Source organism: Nerophis ophidion, linkage group LG15 (genome assembly GCF_033978795.1).
Source record: "Nerophis ophidion isolate RoL-2023_Sa linkage group LG15, RoL_Noph_v1.0, whole genome shotgun sequence".
NCBI lineage: Eukaryota > Metazoa > Chordata > Actinopteri > Syngnathiformes > Syngnathidae > Nerophis > Nerophis ophidion.
Window position 1 is genome coordinate 47,740,263 of NC_084625.1, and position 18,242 is coordinate 47,758,504.

Here is an 18,242-nt window from a genome sequence, read left to right on the forward strand (position 1 = left end):
TTGTGCAGCCCTTCGAGACACTAGTGATTTAGGGCTATATAAGTAAACATTGATTGATTGATTGATAAAACCCAACACCAAGAATAGACATTTGAAAGGCAATTTAAAATAAATAAAGAATATTGAACAACAGGCTGAATAAGTGTACTTTATATGAGGCATAAATAACCAACTGAGAAGGTGCCTGGTATGTTAACATAAGAGTCATTCAAATAACTATAACATATAGAACATGCTATACCTTTACCAAACAATCTGTCACTCCTAATCGATAAATCCCATGAAATCTTACACATCTAGTCTCTTACGTAAATAAGCTAAATAATATTATTTGATATTTTAATGTGTTAATAATTTCACACATAAGTCGCTCCTGAGTATAAGTCGCACCCCCGGCCAAACTATGAAAAAAACTGCGACTTATAGTCCGAAAAATACTGTATACGTCCTCACGCAGTTGCTTTTAGCTGCGGGCATTACACTGCATGCTTTGTTGTCTCTCCTTCTCACAGAGACTTATAACAAGGGCACCTTCATACATACGTCACGCGTACAACGTCACACGCCCTCCTTGAGCAGAGAGGTAGCGACATGGTAACATTAGCTGTGACGCTAATGATGTTTAGCGAGTGGTAATACGAGAGAGAGAAGGTGCAAATCTGGTAACAAATGGAGGAAGAATTAATTCCCAAGAAAAACAGCACAAAGTGCATCGTCTGGCGGTGGTTTGGCTTCAGGCGGGAATATGTTGAACGTTTATGCGGTGGAAGCGTTGCTACAAAATGTAGCAGCACTGCTAATTTGTAGCATCGTTTGAAAAGTCACCCCGCTACAGAATGAAGAGTGCTGCAAACTCCACGTGTCAACATTTCCATTCGGTGCCACACCCACAAAATGCCGAAGCAACTATTTCCACATCAACACCGTAGGACAGGAGTGCCCACACTTTTTCTGCAGGCGAGCTACTTTTCAATTGACCAACTCGAGGGGGTCTACCTCATTTATATATATCATTTATATTTATTTATTTATGAAAGAGACATTTTTGTAAACAAGTTAAATGTGTTTAATGATAATACAAGCATGTGTAACACATATAGATGTCTTTCTTTCACAAAGACAAGAATATAAGTTGGTGTATTACCTGATTCTGATGACTTGCATTGATTGGAATCAGACAGTAATGATGATAACGCCCACATTTTCAAATGGAGGAGAAAAAAAGTTGTCCTTTCTGTACAATACCACATGAAAGTGGTTGGTTTTTGGCATCTAATTTATCCATCTTCCATACACTTTACAAGAAAAACATTGGCGGCAAATTCCGTAGCTTGCTTGATCGACATTCACGGCACCCGAGGGTCTTGTGAGATGACGCTGGCTGCTGCCAGTTCATTATTATGAAAAAATGACAGATAGGAAGACGAGAAACACTTTTTATTTCAACAGGCTTTCGCGCCGTCCCTTCCGTCAAAACTCTAAAGGCCGACTGCACATTTCCTATCTTCACAATAAAAGCCCTGCTTCATGCTGCCTGCGCTAACAAAATAAGAGTCTCGGAAAGCTGGCGTGCACAAGCGATGTGCACGCCAGCTTTCTGAGGGATCGCTTGTGCACGCCAGTTTTCCGAGACTCTGTATTTAGTTAGCGCAGGCAGCATGAAGCAGGGCTTTTATTGTGAAGATAGGAAATGTGCAGTCGGCCTTTAGAGTTTTGACGGAAGGTACGGCGCGGCGCGAGAATCTGTTGAAATAAAAAGTGTTTCTCGCCTTCCTCTCGGTCATATTTTCATAATAATGATCTTGAAGCAGCCAGCGTCATCTCACAAGACCCTCCGGTACCGTGAATGTCATTTAAGTGACGTCTTGGTGAAGATTGATGATCACTAATTTTTAGGTATATTTTTTTTAAAAGCCTGGCTGGAGATCGACTGACACACCCCCCGCGGTCGACTGGTAGCTCGCGATCGACGTAATGGGCACCCCTGCCGTAGGACATACACTATTTGATATGCGCCTCATTTTTATCAATCAATCAATCAATGTTTATTTATATAGCCCTAAACCACAAATGTCTCAAAGGACTGTAGAAATCATTACGACTACAACATCCTCGGAAGAACCCACATAAGGGCAAGGAAAACTCACACCCAGTGGGCAGGGAGAATTCACTGAGAGAATCTAGAGAAATCACTGCACGTAAGCGGCTAAACCCGTGACCTGTGATCCCCTCAGGGGCGGCATAGCTCGGTTGGTAGAGTGGCCATACCGGCAACTTGAGGGTTGCAGGTTCGATTCCCGCTTCCGCCATCCTAGTCCATGCCGTTGTGTCCTTGGGCAAGACACTTTACCCACCTGCTCCCAGTGCCACCCACACTGCTTTAAATGTAACTTAGATATTGGGTTTCACTATGTAAAGCGCTTTGAGTCACTTGAGAAAAGTGCTATATAAATATAATTCACTTCACTTCACCCAGTGGGACGCCAGTGACAATGCTGACTATGAGAAACCTTGGAGAGGACCTCAAATGTGGGCAGACACCCCCCCCCCCCCCTCTAGGGGACCAAAAGCAATGGATGTCGAGCGGGTTTATGTGACACTTATTGAGATATTTTGTGACATCATGCACAAAAGTGCACTTTATTGGTTTTAAACTATTGTATTGGCGTTCTGTGCAAAAAGTACACTTTAGTTTAGTGTTGTTTTGATATGTCATCTTAGTGACATCATGCACAAAAGTGCACTAATAGCTTGTTTTAAAATGTCTCTGACAGTCTTGCACTTTCTGTTTTGGAAATGACATGAATGTTTGTGCCACTGCTTAATAACTGTTTGATAAATACAGTTTTGCTAAATTGACTCAGTTACAGTTTTAGTTGTGATTTCCCTCTGTGCATGAAAGTTTAAAAGTAGCATTTATTAATGCAGTATGAAGAAGAATGTTTTAATGTAGACACATAGAATCATCATACTGCTGTGATTATATGCATCAAGTGTTCATTCAAGGCTAAGGCAAAATATGGATATATATATATATATATATCTATATATATATATAGATATATATATCTATATATATATATATAAAATATCGAAATATTTAAAAAAGGCCGTATCGCCCAGCCTTTCTTGATACCCTCATTTTGTCAAAATCTTTATTAACTTTCAACCAACAATCACAGAGAAAATGTGACTTTCGTGTGAAAAATGTCAACTTTTATTTAACCAGGAAAGTCCAATTGAGATAAAAAAAAAAAAAGAATATATATTTTTCAAGAGGCCACAAAGAATAGTTTCATACAAATACATGTCATACATGTTAAGAAAAACAGTTCCAATTTAAAGACATGTGTATTTAACGGATCCATGATAAGAGTATTTTCTTGGTTCAGAGCGCCGCCTCCAGTTGTCATCAACAAGTATTCCGATGAGCAGCTCCGCACCATCGTGAAGCGAATGAGAGAGAGACTGGAGATTTACAAGGAGAAAGTGACTGATCAAAATGCTTCATCGCCAGAGATCAGCCCGCCTGTCAGTGAGTACAAACACATTTTTTTGGAATATATTGAACATTTTTAGCGGGTGCTGTGATTATTTTATTGATAATATTGCAGGGTTTCCCCTAAACTGCCAAGATACCTTTTCTATATTGTACAGGATTGTTTAATATTTTTATTGAATAGTAGTCTGTTTATTTCAATTGTTAGTTTTTCCTTTTTACCTCTTCTGTCATTTATTTCACCCAATATTTGTTTGGCGGTATAGCTCGGTTGGTAGAGTGGCCGTGCCAGCAACTTGAGGGTTGCAGGTTCGATTCCCGCTTCCGCCATCCTAGTCACTGCCGTTGTGTCCTTGGGCAAGACACTTTACCCACCTGCTCCCAGTGCCACCCACACTGGTTTATATGTAACTTAGATATTGGGTTTGACTATGTAAAAAGCGCTTTGAGTCACTAGAGAAAAGCGCTATATAAATATAATTCACTTCACTTCACCCACTACCGCACCTTAAGTTGGAGTCTTTAATCCCGTTATATTCCATTATAATGACAATAAAGTTCATTCTCTTCTATTCTATTCTATACCTGTGGTGTGGGGGCGTGGTCACTATGACATTATAGAGTAATTTGCATGATTTCCTATGAAGCCTAAAAAATGTATATATTGTAGGGTTGTCCCGATACCAATATTTAGGTATTTTGAGACTTTTCTAAATAAAGGGCACCACAACAAAATTGCGTTATTGGCTTTAACAAAAAATCTTACGGTACATTAAACATATGTTTCTTATTGCAATCGAAGAACAATTTTGACTTTAAATAAAATAGTGAAAATACTAGACAACTTGTCTTTTAGTAGTAAGTAAACAAACAAAGGTTCTTTTTAAAAGCGGTATAATACCGAATATGATTCATTACCGTATTTTTCTGATTATAAGTCGCTCTGGAGTATAGATAAATAGATTAGATAGTACTTTCTTTATTCCGTCAGGAGAGTTCCTTCAGGAAAATTGCAATTTTCAGCACAATCCCATTCAAGATCAGACAAACATTACAGGGAGACAGAACAGGATCGCTGACGGGTCTGCCGGCTTCCAGCGCCCCTTACAAAAAAGATGACATACAGGTAAACAAGGGGGGTGCGGGTGGGGGCGGGGGGAAGAAAAAAATAGAAGATTAAAATAAAATTAAAAAAATCGGTCTTAGCCTAGGCCCTGGAGTGGGGGTGCAGACTGAGGCCAAGGGAAAAAAACAACAACAACTCATAGCCATAGTACACATCCCTCTTCCATGTGTGTAAGAGGGAAACATCAAACATCAAAGAACACAGAGGACATTAAAGACATTAAAGCAGCAGATACAAGCAGACACTTCTACATACAGCTACGAATAAATCAATCATCAATCAATCAATGTTTACTTATATAGCCCTAAATCACTAGTGTCTCAAAGGGCTGCACAAACCACCACGACATCCTCGGTAGGCCCACATAAGGGCAAGGAAAACTCACACCCAGTGGGACATCGGTGACAATAATGACCCAGTGGGACGTCGGTGACCATGATGACTATGAGAATCTTGGAGAGGAGGAAAGCAATGGATGTCGAGCGGGTCTAACATGATACTGTAAAAGTTCAATCCACAATGGATCCAACACAGTCGCGAGAGTCCAGTCCAAAGCGGATTCAACACAGCAGCGAGAGTCCCGTTCACAGCGGAGCCAGCAGGAAACAAACCCAAGCGGAGGCGGATCAGCAGCGCAGAGATGTCCCCAGCCGATACACAGGCAAGCAGTACATGGCCACCGGATCGGACCGGACCCCCTCCACAAGGGAGAGTGGGACATAGAAGAAAAAGAAAAGAAACGGCAGATCAACTGGTCTAAAAAGGGAGTCTATTTAAAAGCTAGAGTATACAAATGAGTTTTAAGGTGAGACTTAAATGCTTCTACTGAGGTGGCATCTCGAACTGTTACCGGGAGGGCATTCCAGAGTACTGGAGCCCGAACGGAAAACGCTCGAATAAAAAGTAAAAGAAACATATCCACTGTGGTGGCCTCTGCTGTGTTCCACGCCATCGTCCGCTGGGGTGGAGGGAGCATGGCCAGAGACAGAAGCAGACCCAACAAGGCAACCAAGACAGCCGACTCCACTCTCGGCCAGTGTCCAGTCCGCATGGATGAGCGAGGATACGTCCAAGGTGACTGAGGTGTCCGACACCTGCTCACCCAGTCAAGACACCGCGAAGCCTCTCCGTCCCAGTAGCTCAGTGCCAGCTCCACAGTCCTGTTCCTTCATCCGCATCTCCTCCAGTCCCTCCAAACCGACTCTGGTGTAGCAGACACCCAGCAGCTGGTCTCCATGGCCAAAAGGCTCCCGGGAGGCAGATCCAGAAGTCCACAAAAAAAGCACCACAGAGGTCACGAAAGTGCCACCCCTTGTCACACAGTCCCAAAGGGTCCCGGACCAAAATGCAAAAAAATATAATACCACATGAAAACAAGAGGGAAACACAAAAGGATGACACAAGAGCACAAAGCTCCTGCCTACAGCAGCGCCATCTTGGAAAAAAAAAAAAACGGCCGAAAATGCATTATAAAGAAGGAAAAAAAACCATATATAAGTCGCACTGGAGTATAAGTCGCATCTTTGGGGGAAATTTATTTGATAAAACCCAACACCAAGAATAGATTTGAAAGGCAATTTAAAATAAATAAAGAATAGTGAACAACAGGCTGAATAAGTGTACGTTATATGAGGCATAAATAACCAGCTGAGAAGGTGCCTGGTATGTTAACGTAACATCTTATGGTAAGAGTCATTCAAATAACTATAACATATAATAATAATAATAACTTAGATTTATATTGTGCTTTTCTAAACACTCAAAAGCACTCACAGAGAAGTGGGACTCATCATTCATTCACACCTGGTGGTGGTAAGCTACATCAGTAGCCACAGCTGCCCTGGGGTAGACTGACAGAAGCGTGGCTGCCAGTTTGCGCCTGCGGCCCCTCCGACCACCACCTGTCATTCATTTATCATTCATTCACCAGTGTGAGCGGCACCGGGGGCAAAGGGGGAAGTGTCCTGCTCAAGGACACAACGGCAGCGATTTTTGGATGTCAATAGGTGGGAAGCGAACCTGCAACCCTCAGGTTTCTGGTCGGCCACTCTACCCACTACGCCATGCCGCCCCACATAAAACATGCTATACCTTTACCAAACAATCTGTCACTCCTAATCGATAAATCCCATGAAATCTTCTTCCTCGATGTCGCTTCTAAACAACTCTGCCGACTCCAAAGGTATGCGCCGCTTCCTCTTGTGGTTTTCTGCTGCATATTTCACTTCGTCCAGTTTGTAATCTGCAGTACATGATTTGCTTTTCGGTCCAATTTTGTTCAGCCCTTCTCAGTTTTTTTGCCAACAATGAAATAATCCATTTTAATAGCTACGGCAGTAGCGTATAGCAGTTAGCATCCCATGACCCACAATGCACTTCTGCGATGACCCTCCCCTGCCGAATTCTTATTGGTTGACGTGTGTGTGACGATTGCTGACATTTTCTTCGTCTCTTCCGCGAATTAGATAAATAATATTTAATATTTTAAGGTAATGTGTCAATAATTTCAAACAAAAGACGCTCCAGAGTATGAAAAAAACTGTGACTTATAGTCCAAAAAATACGGTAGTATTGCTGTACTATATTAGTACCAGTATACTGTACAAGACTAATATATACATTAAAAAAATCTATTATTAATTGGTATTAACATGTTTTTTTGTTGTTGTTTTTTTGCCATATTTTGAATTTTTGCTTTGTACAATGTACTTTGTTGAGATTTTTTCAAGTGCTGACAGACTTTTATTGACTTTTTTTGGATTAAAAACAACCAGCAACATGAATTGCTAGTTACCATGAATTGATTAACGTGGACCCCGACTTAAACAAGTTGGAAAACTTATTCGGGTGTTCCCATTTAGTGGTCAATTGTACGGAATATGTACTGAACTGTGCAATCGATTAATAAAAGTATCAATCAATCACATGCACCTGGGGATAGGTTGATTGGCAACACTAAATGGTCCCTAGTGTGTGAATGTGAGTGTGAATGTTGTCTGTCTATCTGTGTTGGCCCTGCGATGAGGTGGCGACTTGTCCAGGGTGTACCCCGCCTTCCGCCCGATTGTAGCTGAGATAGGCGCCAGCGCCCCCCGCGACCCCAAAAGGGAATAAGCTGTAGAAAATGGATGGATGGATCAATCAATCAATCAAAACAAATCTAGCATTTTCTTCTGGTGCTGTTATAACATGTACCGTATTTCTCGGACTATAAGTCGCAGTTTTTTTCATAGTTTGTCCGGGGGTGCGACTTAAACTCAGGAGCGACTTGTGTGTGAAATTATTAACACATTACCGTAAAATATCAAATAATATTATTTAGCTCATTCACGTAAGAGACTAGACTTATAAGATTTCATGGGATTTAGCGGTTAGGAGTGACAGATTGTTTGGTAAAGGTATAGCATGTTCTATATGTTATAGTTATTTGAATGACTCTTACCATAATATGTTAGGTTAACATACCAGGCACCTTCTCAGTTGGTTATTTATGCCTCATATAACGTACACTTATTCAGCTTGTTGTTCACTATTCTTTATTCATTTTAAATTGCCTTTCAAATGTCTATTCTTGGTGTTGGATTTTATCAAATAAATTTCCCCCAAAAAATGCAATTTATAATCCTGTGTGACTTATTATTGTTTTTTTTCTTCTTTATTATGCATTTTCGGCAGGTGCGACTTATACTCCGGAGCGATTTATACTCTGAAAAATACGGTACTTGTGTTTAGAAACTCTTTGCTTCTGTCCCTTGATGTCCTTGACGAGCTGCAGCGAGCCTGACGTCACACTTGCTTGGCGCTGTTGCTCTAGTTGGGCTTTCTCTTCTTAAAAGCCACCACTATCCTCTTAATATTTGCACATTTTGTAGATAGCTGTCTGCGATATATTCAAATTACGTCCACATCACAGACATGCTGACAACGCTCCAGACAATGGCGTGTGTTTTGTTTACACCCGGTTTTGGTAGCGTGGATTTTGGTAATCAATATCATTTTTTGGTGGTTAAGTTTTCGGTACATCACTACTCAATACTGCGCCTATAATTGGCTTTATCATTCGTACTCTAACGACCAGCTGGTGTTAATGTTTGAATTTGAAGTCATTTTTTTCCCATGTTTCCAAACGCACCCTCCGTGACTGAAAGTTGATTGGCAGAGAATAAGGAAGTGTTGTTGTGTGTCGGGGAAAGTGCAGAGACAAAGATGTTTGCACGGGAGGTAAAACCTGTTGGAATTGTGCCGTTTGTTATCGTAAGAATGGTAATAAAAGTTAAAAACAGCGCCAGACTTTTTCTGGGGGCTACAATACATTTTATTGTTTTAATGTGTTTACAATTAAAAATATATATATATTTTCTAAGTGTGACGATGATAAAAATGCCTCAAGGCTCAAAAATTTATATATACTTTAAAAAAATTATTATTAATTGTTATTTGCATACTTTTTTATTGTTTTGCCATATTTTAGAGTGTTGCTGCTTTTTGTTCGATGTACTTTGTTGAGATTTTTTCAAGTGCTTGCAGACCTTTACTGACTTTTTTTTTATTTTTTATTAAAAACAACTTGTAACAAACCCAGCATCTTCTTCTGGCGTTGTTATATGATGTATTTGTCTTTAGAGACCCTACTTCTTCTGTCCCCTTGATGTCCTTGACGAGCCGCAGCGAGCATGACGTCATGCTTGTTAGGCGATGATGCTGTAGTTGGGCTTAGTCTTCTTAAAAGCCGCCACTGACCTCTCAATATTTGCACTCTCCGGGGGTTTAACTGTGATATATTCAAATTACGTCCACATCACAGACATGCTGACAAAGCTCCAGACAATGGTGTGCGTTTTGTTTACACCCGGTTTTGGCAGCATAGATTTTGGTGATCAAAGTCTTTTATTGTTGGTCAAGTTTTCGGTACATCATTAGACAATAGTGCACCGTTAGTAGGCTATATAATTTGTACTGTAACAATCTGCTGGTGTTAATGGTGGCTTGGATTTGATGACAATTCTTTCCCATGTTTCCAAACACACTGTCCATGCCTGAAAGGTGATTTGCAGAAAAGAAGAAAGTGTGTTTGTGTGTAGCAGAGACGAACGTGTTTGCACGGGAGGTAAAACCTGCTGTAATTGTCGTTTTTTTATCATACGATTGGTAATAAAAGTTAAAAATAGCGTCAGACTTTTTGATTTCTTCTGGGGGCTTCAATACATTATATTGTTTACATTTTTTTCTAGTAAATTAAAAAACAACCTTATTTTCAAAGTGTTGCGGTAATAAAGAAACCCTAATATTGTGTACTGCTACGATCCTTTTCAGCACCGCTGTTGCGAAAAGACCACTACGCTCAAGTTCTCGAAGAGAGGAAAAGGGAAGCAGAGGAAGAGCGGATAAAAAAGGAGGAGGCTGAACAGAAGAAGAAAGAGGAGCAGGAGAAGAAAAAGAAGGAGAATGAGCAGAAAAAGAAGGACGAGGAGGAGAAAAAAAAGTTGGAGGAAAAAGACGTGAAAGAGGAGAAGAAAGACCTGACAGTCGTTTTAAAGGAGAAAATATGGAATATTGTGGATGTCTTTTTAAAGCCCTTGGAGGACAGTATGGATTCTTTACTGGGAACCACCATTGATCCTTTTACAGGTAAACATTTGAAGGGACTCATCACTGTCACCATCCAGTTCCTCACCTTTTTTTTTTTTTTTTTTTCACCTGCTCTTAGATCGTCGCTACATCGCCTGGCTGAGTTTGGTGACGCTGGCCTTCAACTACAACACCTGGTTCATCACTGTCCGCCTGTGTTTCCCCTACCACACCGAGCGCGCCATCCCTTACTGGTTGGCCCTGGACACGCTGGCGGACCTGATTTACCTGGCAGACAGCGTCCTCTTCCAGCCCCGCAAGCAGTTTGTCAAAGGGGGCGACATCATTGCAAGTCTTCAACTTTGCACACTTGCAGCGACCTGCTTGCCAATATATTGATTTGTTTGTCCCTTTCTTTGTTTTTTTTAGAAAGAAAGAGCAATGACAAAGAAGAACTACAGAGAAAACGAGAGATTTATGGTATTTGTCGTTATATTCATGGATTTACGCTGCCGAGATTAGCTGATATTGATCACATGTAATACCTGTACATTTTTCACTTTATTTAAGGTGAAATCTGTCGCCATTTGGACAAAATCAACACAATATTTAAACTACTATATTTTCTGGACCATAAGGCGCTGATGAGCGGGTCTAATCAGGTCTATTTTCATACTACAAACCCTGTTTCCATATGAGTTGGGAAATTGTGTTAGTTATAAATATAAACAGAATACAATGATTTGCAAATCATTTCCAACCCATATTCAGTTGAATATGCTACAAAGACAACATATTTGATGTTCAAACTGATAAACTTTTTTTTTTTTTGCAAAAAATCATTAACTTTAGAATTTGATGCCAGCAACACGTGACAAAGAAGTTGGGAAAGGTGGCAATAAATACTGATAAAGTTGAGGAATGCTCATCAAACACTTATTTGGAACATCCCACAGGTGTGCACGCTAATTGGTAACAGGTGGGTGCCATGATTGGGTATAAAAGCAGCTTCCGTGAAATGCTAAGTCATTCACAAACAAGGACGGGGCGAAGGTCACCACTTTGTGAACAAATGCGTGAGCAAATTGTCAAACAGTTTAAGAACAACGTTTCTCAAAGGTCTATTGCAAGGAATTTAGGATGTTCAACGTCTACGGTCCGTAAAAACATCAAAAGGTTCAGAGAATCTGGAGAAATCACTGCACGTAAGCGATGATATCACGGACCTTCGTTCCCTCAGGCGGTACTGCATCAAAAACAGACATCAGTGTGTAAAGGATATCACCTAATGGGCTCAGGAACACTTCAGAAAACCACTGTCAGTAACTACAGTTTGTCGCTACATCTGTAAGTACAAGTTAAAACTCTACTATGCAAAGCCATAGCCATTCATCAACGACACCCAGAAACGCCGCCGGCTTCTCTGGGCCCGAGCTCAGCTAAGATGGACTGCTGCAAAGTGGAAAAGTGGTCTGACGAGTCCATTCCACATTGTTTTTTGGAAACGATGAACGTCGTGTCCTCCGGACCAAAGATGAAAAGAACCATCCGGACTGTTGTAGGTGCCCAAGACATGGGTAACTTACACATCTGTGAAGGCACCATTAATGCTGAAAGGTACATACAGGTTTTGGAGCAACATATCTTGCCATCCAAGCAACGTTATCATGGACGCCCCTGCTTATTTCAGCAAGACAATGCCAAGTCACTTGTTACAACAGCTTGGCTTCATAGTAAAAGAGTGCGGGTACTAGACTGGCCTGCCTGTATTCCACACCTGTCTCCCATTGAAAATGTGTGGCGCATTATGAAGCCTAAAATACCACAACGGACACCCCGGACTGTTGAACGACTGAAGTTCTACATAAAACAAGAATGGGAAAGAATTCCACCTGAAAAGCTTCAAAAATGTGTATTTTCAGTTCCCAAAGGTTTATTGATTGTTGTTAAAAGAAAAGGTGATGTAACACAGTGGTGAACATGCCCTTTCCCAACTACTTTGTCCCGTGTTGCAGCAAAAAAAAAAAAAGGTAATGAGTTTGAACATCAAATATGTTGTCTTTGTAGCATATTCAACTGAATATGGGTTGAAAATGATTTGCAAATCATTGTATTCCGTTTATATTTACATCTAACACCATTTCCCAACTCATATGGAAACGGGGTTTGTATATGCGCATTGAAGGGGTCATATTTTTTAGTTTTTTTCCTAAATGTAAAAGACTTCCTTGTGGTCTACATAACATGTAATGGTGGTTGTTTGGTCAAAATGTTGCACAGATTGTTTTACAGATCATCTTCAAGTCGCTTTCTGACAGTCGCTTCAGGATGAGCCGTTTTGTGGGCGGTCCTATTCACGTCTTATTTCTGAGTCCACTCAAAATCCATTGCACCGGTCGCCCGGAGGGGGGTCCCACATCTGCGGTCCCCTCCAAAGTTTCTCATTGTCATTCCATTTAGTTGAGTTTTTTCTTGCCCTGATGTGGGATTTGGGCTGAGGATGTCGTTGTGGCTTGTGCAGCCCTTTGAGACATTCATTATTTATGGCTATACAAGTAAACTTTGATTGATTGATTGATTGATGACGTGACTCACCTTCGTCAGCGTCTTCTCCCCGTCATCTTTGTTGTAGCGGTGTAGCGTGCAAGGACGGGAGTGGAAGAAGTGTCAAAAGATGGAGCTAACTGTTTTAATGACGTTCGGACTTTACTTCAATCAATAACGGAGCAGCATCTTCTCATCCGTGGCTCACTAGAGCAATCCCAACGCTGCAAATGTGTCCCATGAAAAACCGTCCCACTGGAACTCTCTAATAACTAAAGTTCCTTGGATGAATAATGTTAACTCACCACACCGGTATGTTTTAGCGCTTTCATGGCGAGTTTCCTGACAGATATAAGTAAGAACTTTACACTACTTATTATTAGAAATGGCAAAAGCAGAGAATGAGTGTCCCATAACAAGAAGATAGATAAAAAGAAGAAGCTTATCGACTACTGCGTCTCCACGGACTACAAAGGCGGAGCCACGCAAATTTTCAGGACTTATGCAGATCCCCAGTACAGATCAGCCGCTACCAGAAATGAAGAAAAGTTGCTTTTGCAAAATATTGCGAAACAAAACGCCAGATAATGTCTTACGTTATACACACACCATAATAATACTCGTATGTTGAAGCACAGTACAAACCATTAAGCGGTGCGGCTTCATAGCTTAACAAAGTCGTACTAAAACATTTTTGATAGATTTTTGAGCGCCATGTGTAATGTTCTACATTTTCAATGGAACATATAACATCTTGGTGTTGTTTACTGGAGTCTAGACGTATCGCTTGTGTGTGACTGCCATCTACTGATCACACTTATCATTACACCATGTGCCAAATAAAATAACTTTGAGTTTGGTAAGCACAACCAAAATTATTCCGTACATTAGGCGCACCGAGTTATAAGGCAAGCTGTCGAGTTTTGAGAAAAAAATGAAAGGATTTTAAGTGCGCTTTATAGTCCGAAAAATACGGTAGTTCCTTTTTCTCTTTTATGACACGACAGAGTCAATAGGACACAATAACTAAACAAAAACAACCTAATCATTTAAATTATTTGGCTTTTGCCCTCAAATTTCTTCAAACCATTTATAATGAAAATTGGCAAATACTTTTTTTGATAGATTGATTGATACTTTTATTAGTTCATTGCACAATTCAGTACATATTCCATACAATTGACCTCTAAATGGTAGCACCCAAATACATTTTTCAACTTGTTTAAGTCGGGGTCCACGTTAATCAATTCATGGTCATTAAAACTAATCCCGGCATCTCTAATGTTTATTAAATTTGATGACGCAAAACTTGATTTGTTTCCTCAACAGGTTGATGTCCTGTCAGTCTTACCCTTCGACTTGCTCTACTTCCAATTTGGGTTCAAATCCATTTTCAGAGCCAACCGCTTGCTGAAGGTACGTATCGTAAACATTTATTTCGCGTTTTTTTTTTTTTTTTACAGTTTTTCCGCTGTTGACTTTTTAAAGCTTTTTTGAAGGGAGCAACATTTTTTGAGTTCAGCGACCGCTTGGAAAGTCTCATGGCCAAGGCCTACATCTGGAGGTAAGCTGTAATAATAGATATTTTAACCAGTGTAAATGAAAAGTCAAATAAGTTATTCACCCTTTCAAAACCGTCGACACACATTGGAGCAGGAACACGAAGGGGGTTATAACAGGGGTTGGGAACCTTTTTGGCTGAGAGAGCCAAAAAGACAAATATTTTAACATTTATTTCCGTAAGAGCCATGCAATATTTTTTTTTAACACTGAACACAACTAAGCGCGTGCATTTTTAAGTAAGACCAACATTTCTAGAGTATAATAGGTCTCTTATTCTTTGTAATAACATTGTTATTCTGAAGCTAACTGTGGAGGGGGGCGTGGCCTGCAGTGAACTGGGGTGTGCCAGGACCGGCCTCTGAGTAAGCGACAGGTGCGTAGACGGCCCACCTGGGCCTTGTTATCTAATCTTCTGTCGCTCTGTTATAAGCAGCAGCCAGGAGGAGAGACGGGGTTGGCGCTGGAGCCAGAGCGCGAGCGAAAACGAAAGAGAAAAAGACAATTGCTGGAAAGCAATTGAGAGACTTATTGAAAAATAAAACAATATTGTAACCCTGAAACAGGCACTCATGTCGGTGCTTGGTGGTCTACAAAACCCCCAGGAGGGCAAGCCCCACACTAACCAATAATAAATAAATAACTTCTTACCATTAACGCAACTTCTTGAACAGGTGCGGTAGAAAACGGATAGATGGATTAAAAATGCATGAGAATGTTTTATATTTTGAACATTATTTTTAACACTGTGATTACAAGTGAATTTATTCATTACTTATCGTGTTAAGCAATGTCAGCTCAGATTTATCCGAGAGCCAGATGCAGTCATCAAAAGAGCCACATCTGGCTCTAGAGCCATAGGTTCCCTACCCCTGGGTTATAACTTCTGCTGGAATTAATAATTATAGTATGTATATATACAGGGTATCCGCAGATCCTTAAAAAGTCCTAAAAAGTCTTTAAATTAATTTAGCTAAAATGAAGGCCTTAAAAAGTATTACATTTATTAGAAATTCCTTAAATGGTCTTAAATTCAGTACTCAATGGTCTTAAATTGTCGGGCCAGTTTTTTTTTTTTTTTTTTCGGGGCACGTCTTTGAGTCAAAGTTACGGCACGTCTTTGAGTAAAAGTGAGTGATTTCAGCTCACTTATTTTTTCTTTGTATCTCTTTAAGAGATACGAAGAAAAAAATGAGTGAGCTGAAAAAAATAGAGGCAGAACTCGTGAATGAGAACAGCCAGCTGAAGCTCAACTGAGGCTCATTTGAGTCAGGGGCGGTTCTAGGCATGCTTATATGAGGGGGCAGTCAGAAATGTGAAGGGGGCATCATGTGTACACATCTTGCTCCAGCACTTTTTTTTCTGTGCTTATAGTAACGACGCTTTCTTCATTGAAATTGGTCTTTAGCTATGTGTCCAACCCCAACCTGGAGTAGTGGATTGCACTTTGTCAGGCCTCTACCTTCAGACCTGTCCAACTTGGGTGAAAAACAACAGAAAAAGAATTCCAGCAGTCGATTGCCAGACCGTTGCTAAGTAAAACGGGCCGTTGCTAGGGACTCCGCTCTGAACAGAGGACAGCAGAGGACTATACCTTATGTTTCATTTTTACCGTCATTAACAGCATCATCAATGACTTGTAGCTTGTTACAGGGACAGTGGAGGCTCTGCCTTCCAAACCACTGCTGCTCAGAGGCTCCGCTGTCACTGCTCTCGTCAAGTTGTTAAAAAAAACAAAAAAAACAAGAACTCCTTAGCACCAAAAGTCCGCCACGATAAACGTGTTTATGACAGATAAGACTAAACAAACACACCCATCCTAACAAGTATATGATATATGTAGACAACTTTTCCTTTTCTTTTACTTTCATACTGCAACAGTGAGTGGATGTTTACTGAGGGCTGAGGGGTGTGTGTAGGTGTGTGTCTGCTGTGCAGCCTGTGGAATGGTGAATACACGCACAGCGGAGGGAGGGATGAGAGGGAAGCCGACACTACTATATCGTGTGTGTCCCTTTTTCGGCGGATATTGCAGATAATTTTGTCAACTTGTAATGTAGTAATTTTGTGAGTTTATTAAAATTTGCTTTCTCAAATTTTGATTTGAGGGGGCAAGACATTTATTTAAGGGGGCTCTGCCCCCTCTTGCCCCTGCGTAAAGCCGGCCATGATTTGAGTGTGTGTTCAGTGTTTTGTCGTTGATGTTATCATACTGTTTTGCACTATTATTGACCAAATGTAATTTATTTTTACCCTCACCTCGGTTATTATTTTTTCACTGGTGTTGGTTTGTTTGTATGTTTTGGATGTCAACGTTTTTGGATCTCTCCAGATTTTTAATAAGCTGTTTGGCAGAGTGGTGCTTATCAGTTTGTTTATTAATAAACATACAAAAAGTAAACTTGACCTATTGTCATTGAGGTTGTAGTACAGTGGGATCCCCAACCATCGCTTATATTTATAGATTTTTTTTATTATTTTTTTCGGTCTTAAATTTCATTCAAGGTGGCATTAAAAAGGTCTTAAAAAGGCTTAAATTTGACTCGCTGAAAACTGCAGATACCCTGATATAGGGGTGGGTATTATATTTCTTCTGTACTACCTAGAACCCATTCATGTGAAATCAAACGGTCGCATATTTTGTGTGTGTATATATATATATATATATATATATATATATATATATATACAAACCCCATTTTCAGTTGAGTTGGGAAATTGTGTTAGATGTAAATATAAACAGAATACAATGATTTGCAAATCATTTTCGACCCATATTCAGTTGAATATGCCACAAAGACAACATATTTGATGTTCAAACTGATAAATATTTCGGCAGCTGAACTTTACTCTAAAATGTACATATTTTACATACGTAGATTATACATAAAAAAAAAAATATTGTTTAATGAATCAATTTAAAATGTATATATTATTCACTGTTACAAGTGGCCCTCTGAGGGCAGCCATAACTGCCATGTGGCCCCCAATCAAAACAAGTTTGACACCCCTGGTGTATACATCCATCCATCCATTTACTACCGCTTGTCCCTTATGGGGTTGCTGGAGCCTATCTCAGCTGCACATGGTCGGAAGGCGGCGTAATGCTTTGAATTACATTTGTCTCTGAGAATGAGAATCAGCACCTCCAAATCCGAGTCCATGGTTCTCTCCCGGAAAAGGGTGGAGTGCCATCTCCGGGTTTGGGGAGGAGACCCTGCCCCAAGTGGAAGAGTTCAAGTACCTAGGAGTCTTGTTCACGAGTGAGGGAAGAGTGGATCGTGAGATCGACAGGCGGATCGGTGCGGCGTCTTCAGTAATGCGGATGTTGTACCGATCCGTTGTGGTGAAGAAGGAGCTGAGCCGGAAGGCAAAGCTCTCAATTTACCGGTCGATCTACGTTCCCATCCACACCTATGGTCATGAGTTTTGGGTCATGACCGAAAGGATAAGATCACGTGTACAAGCGGCCGAAATGAGTTTCCTCCACCGTGTGGCGGGGCTCTCCCTTAGAGATAGGGTGAGAAGCTCTGTCATCCGGGAGGAACTCAAAGTAAAGCCGCTGCTCCTCCACATCGAGAGGAGCCAGATGAGGTGGTTCGGGCATCTGGTCAGGATGCCACCCGAACGCCTCCAACCGGTAGAAGGCCACGGGGAAGACCCAGGACACGTTGGGAGGACTATGTCTCCCGGCTGGCCTGGGAACGCCTCGGGATCCCCCGGGAAGAGCTAGACGAAATGGCTGGGTTGAGGGAAGTCTGGGCTTCCCTGCTTAGGCTGCTGCCCCCGCGACCCGACCTCGGATAAACGGAAGAAGATGGATGGATGGATGGATTGTCTCTGAGGTTATATTTCTTTAATTGAGACAAATTGTTGTACATTTGTTGCCCTTTTTTGGGCATTCACCTTTGTTTGTTCCACTGTATGGTTTATTGTTCATGGCAC

General features: G+C 40.9%; 1 protein-coding gene across 1 annotated transcript in view; it reads left to right on the plus strand.

Annotated features, from left to right (window-relative positions):
* Positions 1-18,242, plus strand: part of LOC133569739 (cyclic nucleotide-gated cation channel beta-3-like) — a 50,106-nt gene that overhangs the window by 19,077 nt on the left and 12,787 nt on the right. The window contains exons 4-9 of the mRNA XM_061922295.1: positions 3,393-3,535; positions 9,939-10,253; positions 10,333-10,541; positions 10,623-10,673; positions 14,067-14,153; positions 14,237-14,301. Of these exons, the coding sequence (XP_061778279.1) occupies positions 3,393-3,535; positions 9,939-10,253; positions 10,333-10,541; positions 10,623-10,673; positions 14,067-14,153; positions 14,237-14,301 (870 nt within the window). The remainder of the gene's footprint in view (positions 1-3,392; positions 3,536-9,938; positions 10,254-10,332; positions 10,542-10,622; positions 10,674-14,066; positions 14,154-14,236; positions 14,302-18,242) is intronic.